Below are 382 nucleotides of genomic sequence, written 5' to 3'. Positions count from 1 at the left end.
AGCATCATCACACACATGCACGTACACAATGTCCCCCAAAAGAAAGACTATAATTCAACTCCTCGCCATGTTGGCCAACTTTTCCTACTCGTACATTTAGCAAAGTGCCTCCCGCTCCCTCATCCCGAAATGAATCCCATTTCTCTCTCTCCCTCACCAGGTAGCGGCGGACAGCGGGGTCGCCGGGAGGAACCAAGGACAATGATCTTACTCGTGTTATCGGCGCATACGCTACTCCTCCTCGGTGTAGCGAGCGGAGACCCCGTGCTCCTCACACCCACCGAAAGTACTGAAGCAGCAACCAGTCAGGACATAGCTACTTACTTCCCATCGACTGCGACCGACGGAGCCTCGGAGACAGCGAGAACGGGAGAAACCATAC

General features: G+C 54.2%; 1 protein-coding gene across 1 annotated transcript in view; it reads left to right on the top strand.

Moving 5' to 3' along the window:
- LOC119592334 overlaps positions 1–382 on the top strand; it is a gene marked incomplete in the record, with an annotated part of 163,568 nt that overhangs the window by 63,983 nt on the left and 99,203 nt on the right. Inside the window, 1 exon segment of the mRNA XM_037941161.1 lies at positions 161–382. Coding sequence (XP_037797089.1) covers positions 161–382 — 222 coding nt within the window.

This window comes from Penaeus monodon, chromosome 30, assembly GCF_015228065.2.
Source record: "Penaeus monodon isolate SGIC_2016 chromosome 30, NSTDA_Pmon_1, whole genome shotgun sequence".
NCBI classification, from domain to species: Eukaryota; Metazoa; Arthropoda; class Malacostraca; order Decapoda; family Penaeidae; genus Penaeus; species Penaeus monodon.
This window is presented reverse-complemented; position numbering and strand designations above follow the sequence as displayed.